General features: G+C 36.4%; 1 protein-coding gene across 1 annotated transcript in view; it reads right to left on the minus strand.

Annotated features, from left to right (window-relative positions):
- LOC140230532 (scavenger receptor cysteine-rich domain-containing protein DMBT1-like) overlaps positions 1 to 20,061 on the minus strand; it is a 38,477-nt gene extending 18,416 nt beyond the window's left edge. The window contains exons 1-8 of the mRNA XM_072310675.1: positions 20,052 to 20,061; positions 19,022 to 19,403; positions 13,964 to 14,279; positions 12,886 to 12,893; positions 10,728 to 11,032; positions 8,786 to 9,139; positions 7,479 to 7,700; positions 6,345 to 6,454 (exon numbers count right to left, since the gene is read on the minus strand). Coding sequence (XP_072166776.1) covers positions 6,345 to 6,454; positions 7,479 to 7,700; positions 8,786 to 9,139; positions 10,728 to 11,032; positions 12,886 to 12,893; positions 13,964 to 14,279; positions 19,022 to 19,403; positions 20,052 to 20,061 — 1,707 coding nt within the window. The remainder of the gene's footprint in view (positions 1 to 6,344; positions 6,455 to 7,478; positions 7,701 to 8,785; positions 9,140 to 10,727; positions 11,033 to 12,885; positions 12,894 to 13,963; positions 14,280 to 19,021; positions 19,404 to 20,051) is intronic.
- Between the last annotated feature and the right edge of the window lie 4,975 nt (positions 20,062 to 25,036).

The following is a 25,036-nucleotide window of genomic DNA, read 5'->3' on the forward strand; positions in this document are numbered from 1 at the left end:
TGAAAGAGGTAACGTCACATTATTTCAAAGATATTTGTGACAGGAATGAGCTAGAATTGAGAAATGTGCATCTTTGTCTTTTTTATTTGTTTTTAAGGGCACATAGGAAAGTGAAAGGAGTTTGTTTGTTTTTTTAATACGTTGTGCGGCTTGTATTCCTCTTCCATCTTCGATATTCCATTGCCAGAAATATGTAGTATTTCCGCCAGTTGAAACGTGCACGCAAGAATTGTTGATTATTTTCAATATTTGATAATTTTTAACGAACATCACTAGGCCCACATTGAGAAACTACAGTTAAGTTGAGATTTAGCTATATATTTTCATTCGCTCTTGACTGAACTTTAAGGTTTAATTTTATTTTCTGTTCACCTTTTTGGAAAAGGAATACAATATAAGAAAATTGACTAATAGTAAGCATGTTCCGGACCCGACATCAAGAGCATTTTTACCAAAATCAACTCAAGTAGCGTTCTTCTTTTTCGTCCTTTCTCCTATGAAAACAGAAGAATTATATGAACATATATATATATATATATATATATATATATATATATATACATATATATGTATATATATATAAATAAATAAATATATATATATATATATATAGAGAGAGAGAGAGAGAGAGACAGAGAAACAGAGACAGACAGAGAGTGAGAGAGAGAGAGAGAGTGTGTGTGTGTGTGTGTGTGTGTGTGTGAAAGTTGCTAAACCCCTGGGCCGTCACGTCTTAGTAGTGTGTAGTTGAGAGTGAGGAAGAGGTGGAAGACATTAACTTTTGAATCCTCAAAATGTAATTTAAATACTCGAGTCTTCGGGCCCTGCCCTTTATCAAGACTGAGGAAGATATATATATATATATATACTAGATGTTTCAAAAAACATTTCCCACTTTTGATTCTTAATAATTCAAAAACTATATATCAGATAACACTGTCATTGATATGAGTGATAGCTGAATAGTGTACAATTTTGTTGAAGGTAATTTGAATGTGAAAGCATAAATCAGTTTCATTAAATCTAAGATTGATTTTGAAGTAAGGTTTCAGATTTTGGTCAAATTTTAACCCTCTGTACAAAAAAATGAACTTTGCACAGGAACCAATGATGTGTATGTGAGTGTGTGCTGACTATGACCCTGAACAATGGACATGCCTGAACCACCTGTTGACTAGGCGTCAGTCTCGCGCTCCCAGGCACATAAATGCTTAATCAATAATTCATGTGGATTGCCCTGGGCGCTGCTTGTTTGAATTCATGCACGGTAAAGGGTAAAATGTATGCACATGGAAAAGGTAAGCATAGGTTTCCATGTGCTTGCAAACACCTGATTTCATTCCAGCTGGCAATCATTTTGAAATTTTGCTTCACATATCACTAAATTTGGGAGATAAATAAGCATAAATTATCTAAAGTTCCTCATTTTAATACACCTGTCTACTAATTAATAGTCTGACAAATTTTTCGCTTTTTCGATAAAAAGAGATCATTTTTGGTAAAGAGTTTAGCAGCATTTATCATTGGGGCGATTTGTTTCACAGTAGATTATATTTAAGGCTCCATATACACAAGTGTATACTCTAATTGATTTTCTTTGCTTCCTGTCACCATGTTTACGATAGAACAGAAGGTATTCATTGTAATCTCGTTTTTTAGAAATAGGGAGAGCACTGTCACGACTCAACGACAGTGTCGGCAGGCGCTTGACTTTACACAGATACTGCCAGATGCTGAATAAAGACTAGTTGTGATAGTGGAATTTCTCATGAATAAATAATGAAGCATTCAAAGCCTGGCCATTGTTCAGGACCATTGTCAGGGTGTTAACCACACACTCCCATACACACCAATTGACCCCTGTGCAAAGTGAAATTTTGTACAGAGGGTTGAAAATAGAGCGAAATCTGGAACCTAACTGTGAAATTCATCATGAATTTCATGAAACTGATTTATGCTTTCATATTTAAACCACGTTCAACGAAATTGTACACTATTCAGCTATCACTCATATCAATGACAATGTTATCTAATACATAGTTTTTGAATTATTAGGAATCAAAAGTGGAAAATGTTTTTGAAACACATATGTATATATATATTGTATATGTATGTATGATATATATATATATATATATATATATATATATATAGCAATAATAAAGTCACAACAGAGGAATGCAGGGAATGCATTAATAGCCAATCTTGATTTAATGAATTATCCGAATTTTCGAGGAACCTTCCTCTTCTTCAGGGATGACAGTGCGAATATATATATATATATATATATATATATATATATATATATATATCTATCTATCTAGCTGATATATATATATATATATATATACACACACAATTATAATACATCTGTTTAATAAACATCTACACAGGTTATAATAGCGTCGTTGAAAACCGTTAGGTCAATTCTCATCTGTAATACAAGTAATATTCAGATTTCATGCATGTATGCCTATCAATAGGAAGATATTCTATAAATGCCATCACAACCACGCAGATGCAGACTATAGCCCTACACCCAAGTCTACTGGTAGAATTCAAAGAATACTATCAGGCATGCACTTTACAGTCTCATACGAACTGGAATGGAATATCTGCGACCCCACCTATATAAACCACATTTTACCTGCCTATTGTTGCTTACATAAACAGATGAATAATTAAAAGACATTCTTGCTGTTCAGACATGAGATCCATCAGTTAATCTGGTGTTTCTGCTTGCAATCAAAAACAAAAGAAAAAGAAAAAAGATTAAATGAATGGAAGACAATATGCATTTAAGGAAACCATCCTCTTGAGCTTTTTATTTCTCCCTTAATAATGATGAAGCTATACAATATAATAGCATTTATGTGTGTCATATTGTAAGCAACAGTGCTGACCACGATTTGCGATATTACAGAAATGACAATTCGTGTTAATTTGTATTCTTTACTTTCAAATTACGTTTTAAATCTATTTATACATGGACATAGTATGTATACAGTGAAACGTGGAAAACGAGTTTAATTGCCTATTACATCAACTTTATAATAATTGTAACCATAGCACCTTTATCTATCTTGTATATTTTTCTTTAAAATCCAGTGACCTTAAAACGTTTTGAAGGGATTTTAAGTCCTCCCCCACTCACTGAAAACTTCCGTCATACCCTCCTCCTCCCCTTATTAAAGTTCTTGAGTGAGATGTATATGATTCGTGAGGAGGCGTAAATATTTGCTTAAATCGGGGTCATAAATTCTCCATTAACTTGCCTCACGAAGATATGAAACATTGTGGTTACAGGGTCAAACAGTGATGCACCATCAATTTATGTAGGTAAAGATCAAAACATGCACGTAGAATGGAGACAATATAATTCAGTCCTGATTCTTTTGCACAGGGTAGAGTGCGAATGGTGTATTCAAGAACTTGCCCAATCGCGCAAAATCTTTAGGAGGGGTTCCAAGTTTGATGCAACATAAAGCTCACCATTGGCTTAAAAAGCAAAGACCCTATCCTGTATCATGCACGAATATAACTGCATCAGACAGTTTATAACGTTTGTCTGTATCAAACTGATTGTACAATCTTCTTCTTTTTTTATTTGGGGGGGGGGGAGGGGGTCACATTATGGATACATTGTAGTGATATTTCAACTGAAACCCTCATTGATTAGTCATGTAACTTGCCTTTGAGAAATACTGGAATTCTTTCTATGTTTAAGAATGTTTTCCACTAACATTCCGCAACAATGTATATGTAACTTTTATTTAATATACCCTTTGAATCCGTTATTCTAAAATTGGGGGAATAAAATACATAAAAGGTTTACATCGGGTTTTTCGGTTACAGCTCGTTATTCCGAAGGTTCGTTATTCCGAATTTCATTTTCGGATTACGAATCTCCGGAATAACGAACCTTTGGAATAACGCCACAAATGTTCGGATTAACGCACCCTTATTCATTTTCGGATTAACGAACCTCTAGGTATAGGGAATTAGTGTGTTTCGGATTAACGAACCTTCGGAATAACGAACCTTCGGAATAGCGAACCTTCGGAATAAAGAACAGCACGCGGGTGTTTTTTTTTTCGGTGCTAAGATTCTTCTTATCCAGGAACATACAATTAGAATCGGGTGTGTAGTATTTTGCGAGGGTGATAAAAAACATATAATTTTGTTTGAAGTCAAGTACTCAAAATAACTGAATCTTTATTAAACGATTCAATTAATTTGTAACAGTGCCATGCACTTTTTTTAAGTACACTTAGCTAACATTAATCTATGGAGCAAACGATGATGAAGATTATATTACAGTTAATTCCCGCAATTTCCACTAAAAATGGTCATTGAGGTAATACAGAATATTAGTGGCTAGTTTCAACCAACGTCGTGCGTGCATGAAGGAGTTTGAAATTATGATTACCAATCAATTTGTCGATGCGCGTGTATCCTGCCTGTGTGTATCTGTTTATTTTCAAGTTGTTGTTATACATGATACATTTTTTTTTCAATCAACACTTGGACAATTTCAATGGTCCGATGGTCAAAACAGATACCGCCGTTCTCTCTCGACCAAGTCATTCCAGGCAGCTCGCTACGCCGCTCTCAAGCTACTTACACCATAATCCTCATGACACTTTCTTCTCTCGTCTGTTTACCGCAACACAATAACATACATCCTTGTGATCGTTTGAAGTTAAAAGATACACATACAAATATTTTATCATCTTTCATAGTGTTACTCTGTAATCTATCATTACTTGACCCCAATAACTGATATCTTGTCCACAAATAACCAAATAAGAAATTAAGAAAATCGTTGACAGGAAACCGTTATATGAAGGTATTTGCATGCATTTCAGCGGTAAAGGTTTATTCATCTGTGTATCCTGAGTATAAGCCTATAGTACACCAGAACAATTCATTAATATTTCTTTAATGGTACGAGCTCTGTGATCAAATTTAATTGCATGTAATATCGGTTAGTAAGTACAGAATGTTCTGCTAAGTTAACAAAAACGAAAATGAAAATCAAAAAGTCCTCTTTGTTTGTTATTCCTTCCTTCGTGGTTAGGACTCCAACCAATCAACGCTTGATGCTCATCTTGATTTACATTTTCACAGCTCATGAAAAAGGCATATAGATATTAGAATCGAGGTTTTCAAAATAACAATATGTAGCAATTTACGTTGATATGACGGTCATCCAACAATAAATGTGGATTTAACTGACAAGAGTATCGCAAACATTTTGTGTTGTTACTTAAAACATGTTATTCAAAGCAAGACAGCTTTAATATACGGTTGAAATACATTGAAAAACGCTGATCGCTAACAAAGTTTCACAGCATTTTTATTTCTCTCTGTCTGGAAAAAAAAATGGCTCATGATACATGTCTCTCGATTTCTGATCAACAAAGAATAACTTAAATGAAAGAATAACTTGTCAGTCACAAACAACTGAACCCACATACAAATGACATATTCACAACTTTGTGATTAACTTTATATGGAAGATGCTGTGCTCACGAGTCAGTAATAAAGAAGTAAGAAAATCTTGAGAGTATTAAAGAAGGTGTCAATGCTGGAAAAGAGAGAAGGCATGTTTTTTTCTGTTTTGTTTCGTTTTTCATTTGTTTTCAATCAGTTTCATCAAGCAATTGGTTTAAACAAAATATACAATATGGGTTATCTTCAGTTAGACCGTTTCTATACGTATGGCTGCATTCTTTAACTTTTTGCAGCATTTTTTTATTTGATTATGTTGTTAATTGCATAATGATAATATCTTATCTAAACAAAACTCTGAGTAAAATAAGACTTCGTATTACTTCTTCTCAATCTATGTACATTGAGCCTCAATCACTTCACATCTTCCTAAGACGTAGCCTTCTATTTTGTCACCTTAACTTCCGCATCCTTTGAGTAAACACAAATAACATTAATTTCTGCCAAGCACAGTCACTTTCTTTGACACGTATTATACTTTTAAGTACCAAGTAGATAGTGTCATTCCATTTAGAATAGGAAAGACGTGATACACAGCTATAGTTTTTAATCAAAAAATATACGTAATGCTGCGAAACCAATCACGTTTTACATCGTGATACGCATGTGTATTTCGACATTGTTTGAGAAGAGAAAGAAACGGAGTTTGGTTAAAGAAATTGAATTTGGCCGGTTGACTTTCTTTTCATTCATAGATGATTTATTCAAACATGTAGTGTGGCACCATTCTTTAAATCGACGTATTTGATGCGTTCGTCGAAGGGGGCGCTCGTCAACCTTGTTTTCATCTCCCTGCACCTTATTGTGGGTAGTGACCGGCAGCATCTCACCATTTGGCACAGGACCGAGGTTGTAATCACAAAGACCAGTGCAAGGGCGATGGATAGTCCACAGACAACGGCTAGGGACACTACAGTCGTGCCGTTCTCAGGAATCACGACTGTACAAAAATAAACAGATTTATGAGATTCATACCCAAACTTTGTCTATTCTTTGTCATACAGCTGGGTATATAGGTTACATTTAAAGTCCCTTGAAGTGCAAATACAATTTATCATTCGCAGATACATGTGTATACGTACGGTTTCTGTACACAAATTGGCAAAATACCAATTTTCGTCCAGTATGTAAATGCTGAATTTTTCCCCATGATGAAAAGGCATTTTTTTTATACCTTTGCATCCATTTCGACTATTGTCGAGCGTTCCTGTATTTCAAAGACAAAAACAAAATTTGTTACTTCTTTAATTTGCCTAGGGGAAACGAAAGCAAAATCCGTTGTTGTTTGAATGTGTTCTGCATGGTGTATGGTGAGGTGTGCATGTGTGGAAGTGGGAGTTTGTTGCGTCGCCACCTGAGAGTCCTTGCGAGTTAAAGGACTGGTTTAATTCGTTCCAGGTAGCTCCAACATCAGCTGAGAAAGCTTGTTGCAAGTTTTAGAAACTATGCAGTAATTGCTAACGGGGGGGTAGTGACAAATATAGCTGAGAGTTTCACCATTTTGTAATCCTTTTTGATAACGCATGTACTTTTACAGTGGCGGGTCCTGGGGGAGCGCACCGGACGCCCCCCCCCCCCCCCGATTCTTTGTTAAAACAAAAGAAATAAAGAGAAAAAAGGAGGGGCGCATGCCCCCTTTAATTTTGTAAAGACGCCCTTCCCCCCTTTATGGAATACCTGGATCCACCCCCTGTTTTACCGGCTGTGTTAGAGTTGCAATGTAAAACAGTCAGCAATAATGTGGAATAACCCGTGTAAATGGTGACATGAACATGCAGCCTAAATATGTAAAAAAAATATAAAAATTTCAAAGGACATGATTTATGAAACAATATCATGTACTCTCATGGAGATATGAACGATATTTCTCATACCGCAACGAATCGCTGCATCTGCACTGTTCCCTTCAGTACAGATGTCAGGTGAAGGATTCGCGGGACACGAACTTAAAGAGCGTTCCCAACCATCGCAGTCGACGTACGCAAGATGAAACGGTCTGCTACCATTGACGACTCGAGGAACGCTGTATGCCTGAGCACCGTACGACTGGAAACCGAGCTGTCGACACGCCACCTCTGCATCCCGCGAGTCCCAACCACTATCACACACAGTACCCCATTTTTCCTCGTGAAATATCTCCACCCGACCTTCGTGGTACGTAGATCCGCCTACCAAACGAATCGGCGCATCGTAGGTAATGGACCAGGGTGGTGTAGAAGGAACCTCAATATCACCTGTGTGGACGATACGATGAAAGGAGGGGGAAGTTGTCAGTTAAGGGTGAGGAGAGTAGAAAGCAAGAAATGAATCTCAAATCAGTGTCAAATGCACTTTTAAATACTGTTTATGGAAAGCCTCAATCGTGGAGACTCGCTTTAGCGCCTGGACCAGAAAATAACTTCGACCATTAAACTTCACAAAAGCTTTTTGCTTCTGACTGGAAGGCATGAAAGTGCCTTTCAGTGCGATGATAAAAACTCGCCAATCTGCCTTCTTCTCATAACAAGGTGACCGAGACAGTGTAGCCATTTATTTTTCTCTGCCTTTCATTTTTAAACAAGGAACATTTATATAATATGCAACAAGACAGAAGCCCTCGCTTGAGCTTAAATGAATCGCATATGAGCAAGTCGCCCATAAGCGTAGGAACTTAAACCAGTTTTGCGAAGTTATTTTCTCCTCCATCCGGATCTGATCTACTGTGTATTATACCTCTTGGTCATTCCTGTAACTAGTATAACATTACAGACAGCTGGATTGGGTGAGATGCCCAGCTTGTTTCATAGCCTGCCGTCTAGACAGTCTTTTTATTATTAGTTTGGTCGACTTTTGTCTGTACTGTTCACGAGGGTGTTTGGGAGTTCATCTCACTGATTGCCTGCCTGTAAAGAATCAGCTGGAGTTTCAGCTTTTATTACAGGTACACGATTTTACACCATTTTTTCCATTGAAGTGAAATGACACAGAAGAAACTGAATCGTTTGCAACATCACTGCCATGTTGGTACTTTTCAATGATCAGAGAAAAAGGGTCGTATTTTCTGATTATCAACCTAATGTATGGTAATTAATCAAGATTATAAGATCGTGATATGACGACTTCACCTCGTATCATTATTTTGAAAACTTTGGACCAATATGTCTGATCGGTCAAATTTCTTTCTTTATGATTCATTAGCTCTAATTAGCAAAGCCACATGAACATGGGTGGATGGGGGGGGGGGGGGAGGAGACTGTACTACGATCAAGAGAGAGCGGTTTTATCAACAGAGAGGAGCTCGAACAAATCGAACATTGAACGCCAGCATCATCCTTGTGTCCACAGTCGTTGTTGTACCATCCGTTGGAGGGACACCTAGCTAGACTCGACTCCCAGCCGCTACATCTAACGTTGTCAAGGAGAATGAACCCCGATCCTTCTCCGTACGTCCCTCCTCTCACAGCCCGTGCGTAGTTTGTGGGATATCCGAGTTGTCTGCAGACGACCTGGGCATCATCGTCATCCCAGTTATCATCGCACACCGTGCCCCAATCTCCATCGTAATTGATCTCAACACGACCTTCGTAGTACGAGCTCCCTCCGACAAGGCGGATGCTGATGGGCGTGGAGGAGGTGGTGGCCGGGTCTTCATGCGGATTGTTCCTAGGAATGTAGGTTGTGAAGTCATACCGATCTGATAAGAGACAGAGGGAGTTCATAGTGGTGAAATGGTGTTTATCATAAACTAAATACCATAAACTTTTTAATTCCAATACACCCGTGATGTTTCATAATTCTGCTGAAATATCATTGCAAAGCCAACCTTCAAAACAGTCTACAATATATTCGAGAAAGAATGCGGTGCACAACAGCATTGATTGGATCACAGTCTCGTCATGTCGTGTACTTTGTTTACGGAAAGCAATCTGTGATCTTGTTGGAGGCTTGGCTGCGGGGGATTGTTTCCCCCTGACAGCCTGACATGAAAAACGGAGGCAGTGAACACCAAGACTTAATCATCAGTCACAATCACCAAATTACCAACTCTCCAAGGATCGCAAGTTGTTTTTGTCTATATTAGCATCTAACATGGATTATCTTTCATGTATCTGGATACCTCTTGCGAGAATTCGTTTTTGTATCCCTTCTGATAGTCATGGAATAATCAATATTATTCGAAACCTGAGAACAGCTTGATCTAAAATTATAATGTACACGATGGTCTATTCTTTTTTTCTTTTTTTTCTTTTTTTTTGCAGTTTGCTTCAATTCGTATACTATTGCATCAATTTTAACTGACATTTTCTCATACTCTCTGAAACTCGCCGAGGTTATTTAAAAAAAAAAGATACAATTATATTAAATCAATATAAAAGCAATTATAGGCAAATATCAATACTACCAATTATCAAATCATTAAAAAACAAACAATTTCTCTGCCGTGTAATATCAAAATATCTTTCTTTCGAGCATGAGGAACACAGACGATGTTTTATCAAAAGTTTTGGTGTGTTTCATGTAAGTTTCTATTTCCATCTCCTTAAGTATTTCTTCAGAGCTTTGGTACGTTAAGAATTTTTAAACCCTGATGTCCTGTCTTAACAGACCTTATAGCGGCAACGACACGACAACGTCCGAAGAAATTCCTCCAAAATTCCAATAAAACCGCAAGAGAGAGCGAAGGGTACCGTTTTAACAGACACACGACGAAAACCTTATCCGGGGAGCGTATTTTTTATTTACACGCAAGGTTTCTACAACCACGCCTACCTGCCAATGAAATAATACAGAGCGTACCATTGTGAGAGGGATTCAAAGTTTCTAAGATGAAAATCGGTTTCGAATGTCTGAGATATCCAAACACAGAGTAAAACACAGCGATCATATAACAGGTTGGTTCCATCTTTTATTAGGATTGCCCTGTTTTGCATATCTCTCCATTTTCAAAACCAATCTTCATCAGATAAACATTGAATCGCTTTTGAAATTCACGCTCTTTCATATTTCAGAAAAGGTTTCTCATTATCTCACCAAAAACAAAAAAGTTAGAAACTTGAAGCTTGGTCTCAATCAAAACTACACTATCCCTTTAACAGGCAAGGCAAAATAATTACAGTAATAATGATGGTAATAAATAAATAAATGAATAAATGAATATATCCTGATGTTACCAGGACGTTGCCGCGATGGTTCTCAGTTTGAAAGGCCCTGTTAAAAAGGGGTTTTAGTCTCACCACATTGAACGCCAGCATCTTCCTTGTGTCCACAGTCATGGTGGTACCATCCGTTGGAAGGACAGCTAGCTAGACTCGACTCCCAGCCGTTACATCTAACGTTGTCAAGTAGAATGGATCCTGATCCTCGTCCGTAAGTCCCTCCACTCACAGCACCTGCGTAGCTTGTGGAATATCCGAGTTGTCTGCAGACGACCCGGGCATCATTGTCATCCCATTCGTCATCACACACCGTGCCCCAGGCTCCATTGTAATAGATCTCAACACGACCCTCGTGGTACGAGCTCCCTCCGACAAGGCGAATGCTGATGGACGGGGAGCTGGAGAGGAAATCGGTCCAAGGAGGATCGCGGGTCCAAGGACGATCAGTTGTGACGTCATACCAATCTGAACAGAGACAAATGAAGATCACTCTCATATCTCTGATGCTCTAAATGTTATCGCAAGACAGTGACGTATTCAAGAAACAATACAGGGCATAGCAGCTATTGAATAGATTGCAGCTTCTAAATGTCGTGAACTAGTTTACAGAACGCGTTCTACAGGCAGAGTTTGTTCGAGGCTTGGCTACAATTGCTTATTTTCCTTCACTCAGACAAAGAGGAAGGACTAAAAGACAAAGTCAGTGAACAGAGCAATCAGTAAATTACTAATTCTTCTACAATTGTAAACACTTTTAGGCTCGAAATCACGAAGGTGGTACAAGTTAATGAAACTATGGTTTAAACCATGGACAAAAACCATGGAGCGCCAAATGTCGCATGGAATATTTCGTTACGAAATAAGTCATTTCGTCGATGAAATGATTATTTTGTAACGAAATGACATCATTTTGCAACTAAATGAACATTTCGTCCACGAAATGATAATTTCGTTAACGAAACGGTCATTTTGTAGACAAAATGACTAATTTCGTAACGAAATGACATCATTTTGCAACTAAATGAACATTTCGTCCACGAAATGATAATTTCGTTAACGAAACGGTCATTTTGTAGACAAAATGACTAATTTCGTAACGAAAAATTCCATGCGACACTTGGCGCTCCATGGTTTTTTGTACATGGTTTAAACCATGGTTTCATTTGTACCACCTTCGTGAATTCGGGCCCTAATGTCTATTTCACTTTCGTTTGTCCGACTTTAGCATATATTGGTAATATAGATCCAGGTTATATACCATTTTTTTTTTCAATTTGTCTAAACACCTCTTACGAGAGCTCATTTTTGTAACCCTCCCGATGGATATGCCTAGTCATAGAATCATCCATGACTGTTCGAAACCTGAGAACAGCTAAATCTAGTGTGCACGATGGTCTAAGCCTTCATTTATTGAGACAAACAAGCAAATATTTTATTTTGTATCTCGCTTCAATTCATATATCATTGCATCGACTTAAACTACCATTTTCACACAGTTTATATCAATCCCCCCCCCAAAAAAAAAAAAACACACACACAGTACAACAACTACATTATGTCAAAACATTAAGCAACCATAGGCAAACATTTCATTTTTTTAAATGAAGCATTCATTGGTATTTGCAATGGGATATTAATCCAAATACTGAAGTCCTATGGTCGGGTTTTGCTTTGGTGCACAGGTTAATTGCAAAACCGTTCGCACATTACGCCTATATATCCTTTGTGACTTTCAAGCTCATAACTATCTAAGACACGACACTAACAGTGGGGTATCTCAATATTCTTGTGTTCTTACATTATATTTACATCACTGATATCATAGATATGGTTTCTGCCACCTCCTACATGTTAAATATTTCCTAACGACATAATACATTCGGACATTATGAAAGAAATTCTTACAAATCGTATTTTAATCAAAATATTTGTGTCGCGTGTCCTTCGTGTCCTTTTATTCGAGCAAACTTCGTAATAAAGATTCACATCTTCGTGTAGTCCTCGTGGGAATTCGGATGCCATCATGTGCCCTTCTGTAGGCGTCATACCTGCTTTGGCCGATGACTGGCTTTTTACCAACTTCGGGGCCGGGTCATTCACACGAAACTGAAAACTGCCATTATTAGTATTGCTATCTTGCGTCAATTACGGGACAGTGTGACGCTACCCTCGTCTCATACGGATCAAAAATGGTATTATACGGCGATCCGTTCTATATAAACTACACATCCAATACTTACCTACCTGCAAAAATATGCTTTTATACAGTGTTTTGTAAAAGTATATTTTTCTTTTTTTATTTACACGTATAGGTCTACTGGGTCCCATCCAAGTCGAGCTCAGCCAGGATGGCAGTGCTCTGTGTGTTTTCCTTCCTCCTTAACAATTATTACACAATGCAATATTCCTACTCTTCTTGTAATGATATGAGCAACCGTGTTGATCGTGGTAGCTGATGTTACACTATTCAGTTGCTATTGACAATTAATTCATTTCATTTATTTCCGAATTCTTATCAAAATGCAAAGACCAAGGCAAAAACAATGATATTTCATTACATTACAATATAGGCTTACATGATAAAAAAAAAAATGAAAACAATGAGAGAGAGAAGGAGAAAGAGAGAAGAGAGGGAGAGAGATTAGAAATGAAAAAATGAGAAAATAGTGGAGCCAGTACAAGCAGAGACCATTTGAGATATTTATGTACATTTTAAGATACACTGATGAAAGGGATAGCAAGGGGGAAAGAGAGAACAGGCAGACTATGGCAAGAAGATGAAAAATACTGCAGACATTATGTGTATATTTGGTTATTTTTCAGCGAAGATTACTTATTCAACAAATATTATTATGTTATATTTGAGCTTAAAAGAGGCAAGGGATGTAAATTCACTCCATCGGGCACGGGATTCCAAACATGTCGAAAAAGAGGTAAATATAGGTCATCAGTTTTTTATACTATTATATCTCACAAGTCTTTTATTTATTTGGATTCCATTTTTTTAAACTTTCATCTAATCATAACAGAATCTGGAGAAAAAGGAAATGCAAAAATAAATGGAATGAACCGAACCAAACCAAAGGCTCCAAACATTTAACATTGCACCATTTTAACCTAGCAGAGATTCCAGAATGATCTCTTCCGTTTCTCCAGGAAACTAATATCTTTGCTGTATCTCGAAATTCCTTGCATTCGACAATGAGCAACATTAACGATGTTTTCTTCATGGTCATGATGTTGTTTTTATCAATTTCTCTTGCCAAATTGTCAAGTAGAACTGCACATCTTTTACATGTCAAGAATTTAGAAACTCGTGTCTCACCACATCGAACGCCAGCATCTTCCTTGTGTCCACAGTTATGGTTGTACCATCCGTTGGAATAACAGCTAGCTAGACTCGACTCCCAGCCGCTACATCTAACGTTGTCAAGTAGAATGGATCCCGTTCCTTCTCCGTAAGTCCCTCCACTCACAGCCCGTGCGTAGCTTGTTGAATATCCGAGTTGTCTGCAGACGACGCGGGCATCATCGTCATCCCAGCTATCATCGCACACCGTGCCCCAGGCTCCATTGTAATAGATCTCAACACGACCTTCGTAGTACGAGCTCCCTCCGACAAGGCGGATGCTGGACGGGGAGGCAGAGGTGTATTCGATAATGGACCGATCCCGGGTAGAAGTATAAGTTGTGACTTCATACCGACTATCTGATAAAGAGACAGAGGCAGTTCACTTATATACTCAGGATTCTCCTAATACCATGGCAAAGACAATATGAATTCAATTGACATTTTCTCTGTGAATATCAGAGGTCTTCATCTCAGAGTTAGCTTAGAAATATAAAAATGCGAATATATTCTTTATTCAAGAATCGCACTCATCTCCTCAAGATGAGACTACAATTGGCAGACAATTTTGAAGTGGTGTGATATATTTTTCATATGGTACCTGAAATAGCGGATGAGTTACGAGTATAGTCCTACTGTGTAAAGACTGTTTGCTGATTGTCATCAACAAACACTACCATGATGATAATGGACTAGTGCTTATATTAACCATTTTGTTTGATCATGAGAAATGTACACTTGTTAATGTATGGACCAAATGTTGAAGACGCTTTATTTGTTTGTTTGTTTGTTGTTACCAACATGTTGGAAAAAACTGAATTTGATTGTGGATCTATACTGTATGAGGTGGTGATTTTACCTGTGCTTCAGGTGTTGTTAATAGGCAAAGAAAAAAAAAATGGTGGCAGGACAACCTCTCACCGCAACCTGCGGATATTTAGAAATCTTGAAATATATACATGTGTATTTGCTTTCGAGATATTTACATACACACACACACACACACTAACACACACACAGATATGTATATATATATACATATATATATATATATATATATATATATATATATATATAAGAGTATCAAGTACGCCATGGATCCAAGGATTACAAAAATTTTTATTACAAAATTTTCGGTCTGCCTCAGACCTTCGTCAGTGCAAAGACAATGATGGACAATGATAAACATGAATCATAACAACAATGCTATGCGCGTCATGCGCATAGTGCGTTGCCCTGGAGCTGCGTTGTCAAGGAGAGCGCTGATACGTATAGGGGTATGGTAGAAAGTGAAATCTCAATGAAGACTGAACTCAGACTCAACCAAAGTTTCAAGTGCTTGTTTGAATCATACTATGCTATATATTCTATTTATAAAAATACATTGCTATATATACGTCCTTGTAATAATAGACTTTAGCGATTCTATTTTGTAATAAAAATTTTTGTAATCGTTGGATCCATGGCGTACTTGAGACTCTTTCTTCTAATAATTACAATATTCGAAGTCCAACACGTGGAAAATTCCAAGATATATATATATATATATATATATATATATATATATATATATTAATCTATCTGTATATCTATCTGGATATATATATATATATATATATATATATATATATATATATATGGTCGTCTAGATTTTTTTCTTTTGATGTGAATTCAATTTGGTCGCACATGCAGGTTGATAACTAATAACTCATACTGGGGCTTGAAACCGCCCAATCCGTATCATCTCTTATTTCTCTGTGGTCAACATTGGTGGTAAATAAAAATCAGGTCATGGTTTTTCGAAGTTTAACGCATCCCTTTTACAGAATGAAAATCATATTGAATTTATTCGGAATTTTATTCAGGAACATAAACTTCTGTTCTCTGAACTTAGCATCCAAACACATCTTTTTTTGGCAAGTTTTCTAAATGTCAAAAAAGATCAGTTACTCTTGTAGTCTATTAAGAAAGCAAACCGAGCAAAATGTACAAAATGGTCTACTCGATAAAATGGATAATTTAGAATCTAATTACGTTGTTCGTCCTTCCGATTCTCTTCTCCAGTAAATATGAAGCATATTAAACTCTGTAGAGATGAATTACATGTTTAGCATGAAAAGAAAATCTATAATTGTTATGGTTAGATCCAGAGGAAATTGGGTCAAAGAGAGTAAAAAGAATATGCTATACTTTCTTAATTTGGAAAGGGGAAATCAAAGACAAATACTTATTACTAAGATTTGTCATGGAGATTGTCAGTTCGATGCATCTACTTAAAAATTATAATTGGAATACTGCTGAAAACATCATAATGAATTGATTTTTACCTCTTGTGAGCACCCACAAGTAGAGTTTGAAAATTAGTTACCAAAATGATATGCGAAATATTAAATCGGAATGCATAAGAACATTTCGAATGTTTGATCACACTAAATTGGTGTTTAGAAAATCTTAAAATTATGCAAAAAATAATAAAACTCCCGAAACCATTGTGTTCCTTGTGCATTTTACGGTCCTTTGAAGATCTGGGAGAGGCAATTTTGAAAACTTTTAATTTCTCTTTTTTTTTTTAGAAGATTGTCCTCTGACTACCGAAAAGCCATTATTCATCTTATTCCCCCCCCCCAAAAAAAAAAAAAAAAAAAAATCAGAATTTATTATTATTTTTTTTTTTAGGAATTGGCTACCGATCTCCATTTTGAACGCGGACAGCAAGCTTATGGCAAACCGCCTTGCTCAAAGGCTTAAGAAGGTTTTGACTGATATATTTAGTTCTGATCAGACCGGCTTTATGCAGGACCGTGTTATTTGTGAAAACATAAGATATTCGTACTATTCTAACTGACTCTGAGGCCACGGGTTTTCTGGTTTTATAGCAGATCCAGAAAAGTAATTTGACCAACGGGAATGGCCCTGTATGTTTTAAGCTTTAAGACTTTTCAATTTTGTAATTTATTTCATTTTTTTCATACAGATTTTGTAAACCGATACTTCTTCTTGTGTTAATTGCCATGCTTCTGAGTTTTTACCCTTTATATAACGTTAAAGATAAAAGCTATTGACACGACCTTTAACTTTAAAGATATAAAATATTTTCTGATATGATCAACTGAGAGTTTTCTGTGGATTTGTATAAGCCATAGCAAATCAGAAATTATAACTTTAGGTTATTGTAAAGCCCATCCTCCAGATGTTTCATTTGTTGAATTTACATATTCCACAAAGCCTTATCGCCTACTTAGAAAACTTTTAATATTCTAATGATTTATTTGAGTTAAATGTCAAGCCTGAATCTGAAGCACTAAAAAGCATTCTGAAAATATGGGTTCCTAGACATTGAACTTCAATAGGGAAAATTACGCTTGTTAAATCATTTTGCATATTTATATCTCAATTTATATTCTTACTCCCAGTGCTTCCCAAAGTTCCTGATGAAATTGAGTCTGTGATATATTCCTTTATATGGACCAAAAAGCTTGATAAAATCGGTCGTAAAATGATTATTGGGGATTATAGTTACATATAAGATCAATAAATACATAGCAGCTTTGACAGTTGAAGCACTGGGTTAAACGAATGTTGAATTCTGATAGTAGAGACAACCTGATTTTTTAGTACATTGTATTTATTTAGCAATGAAAGACCTTGACGGAGACATAGTTTTGATTTGTAACTTTAATAGATGACAAAGATAAATAAAGAATGTTGGCAATGATGTATTTATTCAAATTCATGAAATTCTTCCGTCGAGATGTTTTCATGGAAACATCTCGACGGAAGAATTTAATGTATTTGAATAATTACGCAGTACCCGCTGCATGCTACAAGGATTAGAACCAACACTTGCTGTCAGGCGGAATGAGATCAGGAGGTCATAAGTTCGAGTATATAATAATGTACGCTCATGTATTTTATCATAGCTACTACTAAAACTGATCAATTCAGTGCTGATTTACGTAGATGTAAAGCAATTTGTCAATCAGTTGCAATGACGTATTTATACGAAAAAAATTTGCCTACTACAGATTTATTTAGTCTTTGCCAAGAAACGCTCCACCTCCACGTTTAATCCGGGTTATCTTGAATAATTCTTGCATCAAGGTTAGTGGATATGTCATTGTTAAACCTAATCTGATAAACAAAGATGTAATAATTCATTACTTGCTATATTAACAGGACGTTTTTAACACATTCTCAATTCATATATAAATGGAGATATGAGACATGTGCAATTGATCTGAATTCTTGGATTCTACCTTGCTGTTGTGATAATTAGATGTGTTTAGAAGAAATGTGTTTCGAACAGCCATACCATATAATTTAGACATTCATATCTTCGGTGTTTTCTGTGTTTTATATTTGAGATTATGTTGGACTGGCGCAGTTTACCCTATAACATCATTCTGCCTAATGTACACTAAGCTTTGATTTGTTTTTGTTCTTTTTCTATCTCATGACTATCCTTTAATCCTGAACCTGGAGGGAAAAATACAGAACTAGATAAAACAATAAACCCATTGCTCTATTAGCATTAAGCGTAGCACCATTCCTAAATGCGAAATCTAAACTTAGTGTAGAGTCTAGAATTGTCTTCAGTTTCTTATGTACAATGAACAATGTCTTTGCTATTGAAATATCTGGAATCCACCCATGAACGACACAGTCAATGCTTTCTTTGAGTTTTTTTTTTCCAGTTTCTTCAGTTTCTGTTGCAACACGTCAAGTATTTCTGTACAGCTTTCGCACGTTAAAGGGATAGTATAGTTCGATGGAGATGGGGCTAAAGGTTTCCAACGATTTTTGATGATGATGATTTGAGAAAATCCTTGGGAAATATGAAAGAGGACATAATTCTCAGAGTAATTCAAAGTTCATTTGTTGAAAATTTGGTCTTGAATTCCATTAAGATTGTATGCTCTTTAACATTTCATGAAGTATTTTTAAGCATATTGCAAAAACTTAAAGGCTGAATGCTCACCACAACCAATACTATATCGTATCATCTATTCAAGTATTTAGAAACTCGTGAGTCTCACCACATCGAACGCCAGCATCTTCCTTGTGTCCACAGTTATGGTTATACCATCCGTTGGAAGAGCAGCTAGCTAGACTCGACTCCCAGCCGTAACATCTAACGTTGTCAAGTAGAATGGATCCCGTTCCTTCTCCGAAAGTCCCTCCACTCACAGCCCGTGCGTAGCTTGTGGAATATCCGAGTTGTCTGCAGACGACCCGGGCATCATCGTCATCCCAATAGTCATCGCACACCGTGCCCCAGGCTCCATTGTGATAGATCTCAACACGACCCTCGTGGTACGAGCTCCCTCCGACAAGGCGGATGCTAGCTGGCGGGGAAGTGGTGGTGTCACGGTTCCAGGGATAATGGGTTGTAAAGTCGTACCAATCTTAATAGAGACAGATGAAATTCACTTTGAATATAATTTATAATGCTGTTTATTTTACACGGAGTTAAAAACATACTTGTGATGCTGTCGATATCATCTTAACTTCAAGACGGTAACAAAATACATTCAAATCATAATTACAGGGCATATCAACACTGAATAGATAACATTTTTTTAAACGTCGCTTACTCTGTTTATGGAACGGGAGCTAGGAGGAAATTTTGTTCGAGGCTTAATACAAATGTAATCTGTGGGGATTATTTCCTCTGGATGACGGACGACAAGGTCCCACTCCCATCCCCCCTCAAAAAACAAAACAAAACAAAACCAGAGGCAGAGAGTATCATGACTTTTGTCATAACAATCAGCAAATCATTAACCCTCCCATGATCGCAGTCATTTTAGTAAATAACTTTTATTTGTCCGAATTTTAACATCTTGTTTATCCAGCTACCATCCGTTCTCCAATTATCTAAATACCTCTTGCGAGAATTCTGAAAGTAAATAATACCGTACGAAACCTGAAAACAGTTCAACCGAACTGGAGGTATACATGGTCTATAAAGCGTCCATTGATTAAATCAAGTATTTCAATATATTGTGACACAATTTTTTTCCCGACTCGTCAAGCATTACTGAATAGGTTACGCTCAACCATTATTATGTAGCTCCGTGGTTCAACACGACCCTCGTGTCAAACATGAGTTGCCTCTGACAAGGCAAAATGTCATTCCGGTGGTAGTGAGAGTTGTGACGTCATAATTTTCTTGACAATCTGATTAGAAACAGAGTGATTGTGTTCTACGATGTTGCTTTTTAAAACATTCTGTTTATTGAGAAAATAAAGATAGTCTTATAATACACTGAATGTAGGAAAAATAGAATACATCTACTATATGACAAAAAGTCCCTTATTTGATTTGATAATAAAATCATTATACTTCATAACCATAACTACTTGATAACAGATGGATGTTATCTTGCTCGTTTATTCTTTACACGAATAAAACTGAAATATTTAGTATGATTTAAAAACTGAAATATGCCAAAGTTATTTGTGCTTATATAGAGGAGGAAGGCATTTTCTTTACAGACTTGTTAAATTGTGTCAACAAATGCCATAACGAGAAGGGACGTAGGACTATAAGAATGGCAATTTGATCTTAAAGAAGAAATTTCTAGGAAATAATATCATATAAATGGACTGTTTTCCATTATTTAATGTTATTTTGATTAATTTCTGACATAAATCATGCAATAAAGTTGTCTCTGCTTTGAATATAAGAATCTTTATTTTTACCCAATTTGAGCACTGGAAAAAGTTCGATACGGCTACGAAAAGTGCCAAATCTGCGACGTCACCAAATGTGTATGCAACCCAGTGGGATTTACGTATCTATAGGCAAACTGTGTGCACTTTTCAGGAAATTGGTGTGTAATTTGTTGTCAATCTAGCATTAATCGTCCGCCAAAACTATATATTCACGTGAACTTGTTTGTTTGTTTGTTTGTTTGTTTGTGTTCATTGGAATCATTTTTTACACCCATAAATTTACGGATAAACAAAGTTTTAAAAGCACAAAACCTATCGTCAGCTCAAGATTCACGATCGCCGTGATCAGCTGTTCCTTCGTACAGCCATTATTTGCTATTATATTATTGACACAACAAATCGATCATTGTGGGGGAATTGCGTATAGCTGAGGTAATCTTACATACTCATGAAGGATGATAACTAAGTCAAAGAGCTGTAATTGATTGGAAATCATTTTTACACCCATAAATTTACGGATATACGACGTTTGAAAAGCACAAAACCTACCGTAATCAGCTCAAGATTCACGATCGCCGTAATCAGCTGTTCCTTTGTACAGCCACAATTTGCTGTTATTATTGACACAATAAATCGATCATTGTGGGGTAATTGCGTATAGAAGAGGTAATCTTACATACTCATGAAGGATGACAACTAAGTCAAAGAGATGTAATTGATTGGAAATCATTTTTACACCCATAAATTTACGGAAATACGACGTTTGAAAAGCACAAAACCCGCCGTAATCAGCTCAAGATTCGCGATCGCCGTGATCAGGTGTACGCACAACAGTACCAGCAGAATCGGCAGTGAACAGGTGAAGGGGTATTCCTTGATGCCGTGATTTCAGCTTGATTCTTCTTTGAAATGGCATGATGAAGGTTTGTTAGTTAAATGTGACCTTCTTTTTCTCTTGTGTGTTAGTTTAAATTCTAATTTCTACCTCAACTTGCTAAAAAACAGTCTAACAAAGCGGGAAACTGCAACATTTCCGTGCTGAGCAGCAGTCACGATACACGTGTTGCATACAAGCATGCACCGCTGCTGCAGTGATCCCCACAGTATAACACGTATAGGTTGCACGTATTTCGATCAAGTGTCTTGGTAACAAGGCTGTTTACGCGTCTTGGAGACGATTTGCATAAACTTACTCATGTTTCAGACGAATTTATGAATGAAAGTGAGTAGCATGACATCATGCCATGACATCGTCATGGAATAAGCAGAGGTAGAGCTTTCTGTAGGTACCAAATGTGTCAGGGTTCAATGCAGAATATCTAAGACACGATCGCCAAAAAACAGTCATTTTCGCCGTAAGCGAAGGCGATTTGATCTTTAGACGTAAGATTTTGGCCAACTTTTGAGATTGACATCCCACTTTTCTCTTCAAAATTCCACATTTTGTAGCTTGTATTTCGAAATGTTGTTGATATCAATTAGAAACTAGAAAATTTCCCCTACAACGTGATACTAAAATGTCAATTTGGTCCCTGAGGTCATTTTTGTTTTGACCTTTTTCGGGCTGTAGCGCGAAATCACATTTGCCGAGAAGTTTCGGGTTTTGCCAGAGCGGGTCTCATAATTATAGCCGTACGGCAAATCAGCTCATACACATTTGGTGACGTCGCTCAAATCCGATGTTTCTTGTAGCGAACGGAGCTACGTGGTCATGGAAATTGGGTGTTTTTTCAATCTCAAAAACAGTTTGGGGGTAAAGTTACATCGTCTAAAAGATATCCAGTTTTGTTAACTAGCTTCTTAGCTTTCCGTAGATATCGAACTTGTCATATTTCTAGATTCTCTATAAATTTCTGCTTTAATTTCATTCATTGCAAGCAATTAAGCCTACACTATGACAGGGGTATCTTGTTTGAGGGAACGAATTTTATGGTTGTTCTCAGTGAATCTAAAACACACCCATTTGTTTCCCACATGGTTGTGCTGCATTCTGACCAGACGATTATAACAATCTTTGTATACTTCAATGTATAGGCCTACCACCTCCTATAAAAACGGTAAACGTCTACCAAAGATAACGACTCTTTCCATTGCTGATGAACAGAAAAAAAAACCCATCAGTAAGGTGTTGTGTTGTTAAATCCAAACCAATGCAAATATACTTGTGCGTGGATTCATGTAGGCCTACCTGACATCTGCATATACACATCATTTCCCTATATGCAAAGTTATTTCGATTCAGGGTTTGATTTAATTTGATATGATTTGATTTAATTTGATTTGATTTATTTCTGCTTAAATCCGTTACATCAGACATGAATTTGTGCAAGTCATTTATGACAAACAGTATATCGACACATACTCTTTAGTACAAAACAAAACAAGTACAAACAGCATAGGGAACTTAAAACAGAAGGGTGTCCAAACTAAGCCGAGGCTTGACGGTATGGAGACCCTATACTTAGCTACTCGGGATAGAATAATTGATAGAAAGAGAGAGAGAGAGAGGGGGGGAGGGTAGGGGGAAAAGGGAAAATTACAGTGTATGTGTACCACTCCAACTACTTTACAATAACAGTAATGATAATAAATGAGTCTGCTATTAAAGTTAAAACGTTCAGGGGTCTTTGCCGTAGTAATATGACCGAGTATGCACTATGAAAAATAGTAATAAATGAAATACAAAGCATTCTACATGTGGTTAACTGACATGAAATAACAAAATATATCGTGGTTATGAAATAGGACGATAAGTAAACCATTTTGGGGGAAATTATTTCAAGTAGCCTACCTATCAATGATGCGAATTAATATATATATATATATATATATATATATATATATATATATATATATATACATATATATATATACATATATATATATATATATATATATATATATATATATATATATATATATAATATTGAGTAGGTTGTCCACGTGTTGGTAAGATGACAAGATAAGAAACAAAACTGGAACAATGGAACGATGATGATATTGCACGAATTAATGATTTTAATGATTATTTTGAAAATATTGGTGTAAATCTGGCATCACAAATTCCTCATGTACAACGATGTATTGTAAATGAAGTTTCAACACAATCACGTTTGACTCTGCATGTAGTAAATGAGGAAGAGGTACTTAAAGTCATCAAAGGACTCAAAGCGAAAAAGTCAACTGGTCTAGATGGTCTATCAGTTAAAATTGTACAATTATCTGCATCTGGCATAGCGCATTCACTTACTTACCTTATTAATCGATCACTGTTAGAGGGCATCGTTCCTCATCGGTGGAAATGTGCAAAAATAATACCAGTTTTTAAATCTGGAGACAAATCCCTGCCTAACAATTATAGGCCGATCTCAATTCTTTCACCTCTCTCAAAGGTTCTGGAAAAGATCGTCCAGTCACAGCTGTCTCTCTACTTAAAACAGAATAGCATATTGAACCAGGAACAATCTGGATTTAGGTCAAGACACTCAACTGTCACATCATTGTTAAAGGTCACGGATGACTGGTATCGGGCCATAGATGACGGTTGCTATGTCGGTGCAGTCTTTATTGACCTGCGTAAAGCGTTCGACACTGTGGACACAGATTTGCTTATTCAGAAGCTTTGTAAAATAGGGGTGTCGAAGGAAAGTTTAAAATGGTTCGAAAGTTATTTGAAGAGACGACATATTTGCACTCAGATAAACTCGTCGAGATCACGATTACAACAAATTGATTACGGCGTGCCTCAGGGCTCAATTCTCGGACCACTGCTGTTTATCATTTATGTCAATGATTTGGTTGACTATATTGAACGATGTAAAATAAATTTGTATGCAGATGATACAGTGTTGTATTGCTCGGGAAAAAGTGTAAATGAAATAGAGTGTGTATTGAATTCTGAACTGCAGAACATATATGAATGGATGTGTTTGAATAAGATTAGTGTAAATTGTGAAAAAACAGTATGCATATTACTGGGTTCTCGTTATAATATAAGTAAATGTAATAAATTAAAATTATTCATTTCTGGAAATATAATAGAACAGAAGGATGTTGTGAAATACCTCGGTGTTATGATTGATCAACAGCTAAAATGGGATATACATATAGATACAATGTGTAAGAATATTGTCAAACTTGTGAAATTTCTGGGCCGTTTACGGAGTTGTGTAAATACTTCAACTTTGAAATCGATTTATACAATTTTCATTCTCCCATTATTTGATTATGCCGATATTATCTATGGATCATCGGCGGCAAAACACACAGATAGACTACAAAAATTACAAAATAGGGCACTGAGAATAATTCTTCGAGTAAACCCTTATAAATATGTCTCAAATCAAGAAATTCATACACT

The sequence above is a fragment of the Diadema setosum genome, chromosome 7 (assembly GCF_964275005.1).
Source record: "Diadema setosum chromosome 7, eeDiaSeto1, whole genome shotgun sequence".
Classification (NCBI taxonomy): domain Eukaryota; kingdom Metazoa; phylum Echinodermata; class Echinoidea; order Diadematoida; family Diadematidae; genus Diadema; species Diadema setosum.